Source organism: Monopterus albus, unplaced genomic scaffold (genome assembly GCF_001952655.1).
Source record: "Monopterus albus unplaced genomic scaffold, M_albus_1.0 scaffold122.1, whole genome shotgun sequence".
NCBI lineage: Eukaryota > Metazoa > Chordata > Actinopteri > Synbranchiformes > Synbranchidae > Monopterus > Monopterus albus.
In genome coordinates this window covers 1,273,249-1,276,166 of record NW_018128002.1, presented here as the reverse complement: position 1 = coordinate 1,276,166, position 2,918 = coordinate 1,273,249, and the positions used below count along the sequence as shown (strand labels likewise).

At 41.5% G+C, this 2,918-nt stretch overlaps 1 protein-coding gene across 3 annotated transcripts in view; it reads left to right on the top strand.

Moving 5' to 3' along the window:
* The window catches only part of fsd1 (fibronectin type III and SPRY domain containing 1), a 10,000-nt gene extending 7,088 nt beyond the window's left edge, over positions 1 to 2,912 (top strand). For all 3 annotated transcript variants that reach the window (XM_020612299.1, XM_020612298.1, XM_020612300.1), the window contains 3 exons: positions 889 to 1,140; positions 2,093 to 2,181; positions 2,280 to 2,912. In XM_020612299.1, coding sequence (XP_020467955.1) covers positions 889 to 1,140; positions 2,093 to 2,181; positions 2,280 to 2,390 — 452 coding nt within the window. In that variant the 3' untranslated portion in view covers positions 2,391 to 2,912. The remainder of the gene's footprint in view (positions 1 to 888; positions 1,141 to 2,092; positions 2,182 to 2,279) is intronic.
* The last annotated feature ends 6 nt before the right edge of the window (positions 2,913 to 2,918 follow it).

The window sequence follows — 2,918 nt, the reverse complement described above, 5'->3', positions numbered from 1 at the left end:
CATGTCACCATATTCTAATTTATTGAGATAGTGAATTGGTGGGTTTTTGTTAAATGTGGGCCAAAATCATCACAATTAAAAGACGCAATGGCTTAAACTACTTCAGTCTGTGTGTACTTAATTTATATAATACACGAGTTTCACTATTTGAGTTGAATTACTGAAATAAATGGACTTTTCCACGATATTCTAATTTATTGAGATAGTGAATTGGTGGGTTTTTATTAAATGTGGGCCAAAATCATCACAATTAAAAGACCCAACGGCTTAAACTACTTCATTCTGTGTGGACTGAATTTATATAATACACGAGTTTCACTATTTGAATTACTGAAATAAATGGACTTTTCCACGATATTCCAATTTATTGAGATGCACCTATATTATGAACCCTTGAAAAAATTAATCCACCCTCACTTAGTTAAAGTATGTAGGCTAATAGCCTGTCTTGCATTGTTCCACTAGCCTGTTACTACCCAGGTAAACTAGTTAGCTAGTTTGCTATCTTCCAAGACGAATGTCACTGAATAGAGAACAAAAGCATCTTCTATGATTTAGCCTTTATCCAACGTTGCATTAAAAATGGACCTGCTGCTGTTTAAATAGTCTAACATTTCAAGCCAATTCCTATTTTTCATTCGATGGTTCTCTTGGGAAATTTCCAACTCAAATAATTTGCACAGAACGGTTTTATTTAGTTTAATTTCACTTGTACTATAAAGATGGGTGGTCTCCTTCCAAAGCAGATTTAACAGCAGAAATCCTATGCAACCCCAGCTCTGAATCTACACAAATATTCCCATGCATCTCAAACATTAAACAAAATTCTGCTGATTGTATTGTCACTAACTCCAGAAATGTATTTTACTGGCATATGTCTAATGACAGCTGACACCATGATCGATGCTGGCCAGCACTATTGGGAGGTGCGGTTTGACAAGGAGAGCAAGGCCTTTGCTGTGGGTGTGGCCCTGCGGAGCCTTGGCCGATTTGACCAGCTGGGAAAAAGCAACGCTTCTTGGTGCATCCATCTGAACAACTGGCTGCAGCAGAGCCTCTCGGCCAAACACAACAACAAGGCCCGAACACTGGAGTGTCCAATACCAAACAGCATAGGAGTCTACATCAACCATGATGAAGGTACGAGAAATAAACACATGGAGTTGGTGTATGATCCTGGATAGGATCACTGTTGCTCTGAAACTGAATGCTTGCTAATGTGAATTTCACCTCCACAAAAGAAAACACTGCATGTATTCACTAGTAACTTTGCTCAGTACTTCAGTATTGAGGTTGTCTTACTGTGTATTTAGTGCCACTTGTCTATTTAGTGACAAAAACATATTTTATCACTGAAACAGTTGGCAGAAAAATAATCAACAGTTTTGACACTGACTTTGCTTCGCAGTCTGTTGTTCTCACTTCTCATCTATCCATCCATTATCCATAACACTTATCCTAACGAGGGTTGCGTTGGGGGCTGGAGCCAATCCAAGTTGACATTGGGCGAGAGGCAGGGTACACCCTGGACAGGTCACCAGTCTGTCACAGGGCTGACTCATGGAGACAAACAACCACACACACCCACACACACACTCCTACAGGCAGTTTAGAGTCACCAGTCAACCTAAGCCGCATGTCTTTGGACTGTGGGAGGAAGTCTGACCATCCAGTGAGAACCCGCACAGGGAGAACAGGGCCACCTCTTAATTGCGTCTCAATTTTATTTATTTACTTATATTAAACTCTTCATTTAACAAATTCAGTCATGTTAGAAACCTTGTATGTAAGAGAGGCTCGGTAAGATGACAGCATAAGAAGTCACAGGCAAAACAACACTAAATTAGGCAACAGATACTAAAAGAGATGGTTGCCATTTTCTGTTTTGTATCACTGTATATAGAGGAGTTAAAAGGCAGCACTCTGCATGCTTGTGAAAGCCATTTTTCACTATTGCCTAAAGGTTTATAGACAAACATCTAATCAGTTATTTAAAGAAAAACAGATTAATCAAAAAAGTGTAAAAGATTTTGTCGGCCTTTTTTCTTATGAGGAATTTGCAGTATGTATTCACCTCTTTCACTCTCTCCAGGTGTTCTGTCTTTCTACAATGCCAAAACAAAGCAGCTGATGCATACCTTCAAAACTAAGTTCCAGCAACCAGTTATACCAGCTTTCATGGTGAGGAACATCTGCCATATCTCTTATTTACTGTAATGATTTGTTGATATATGACCATTTGGGATTTAAAGTGGCTGTAAATGTGCTGCAACCTGCAGGTGTGGAATGGAAGTTTCTCTGTAGTGACAGGCCTGCAGGTTCCCAGCGTGGTCCAAAGCAGCCAGAGGAAGAACAGCGGCACCAGCAGCTCCAATGCCAGCCTCACCTAGCTCCACCCGCTCAGCCAGCCCTGTTTGGCTGCAGCCCAGCCCCCTGCCCTGGCTGCTGTCATGCAAGAGTCGTATCACTGGAGTATGATGGTTTAGCCTGTTCCCCATGTCCATGTTGCATCACAACAAAAATTGTTTTGGGAACTTGTAAGTCATCTGCGCTGTTTCAGTGACATGTCTGTGCAAATTCTCAGTCATACAGGTCATAGTAAACTGAAAAAAATCATCTGGACTTGGTTTTAGGTTTCTGCCTAAAACCAAGTCCAGATGATTTTTTTCTATGCTTTTTTTTCTGTTTCAGTGACAGACTTCTTCAGAAGTATCTCTGGTTGTTGTGATCACTAGGGACATGTCAGTCCGTCTTACTAGTTTTCCACTCTGCACATTCATTTAGCTCTGTCCCACTGCTGCTAGAGCCAAGACTTAGTGCTGGTCGCTGCTCTTCCTGCCCTCCTCCCACCACCAAAATTGCCAGGCGTACTGTCATGCAGCCAGGTGCAGGGTCCAGCCGTGTCCTGTCTGCTCTTT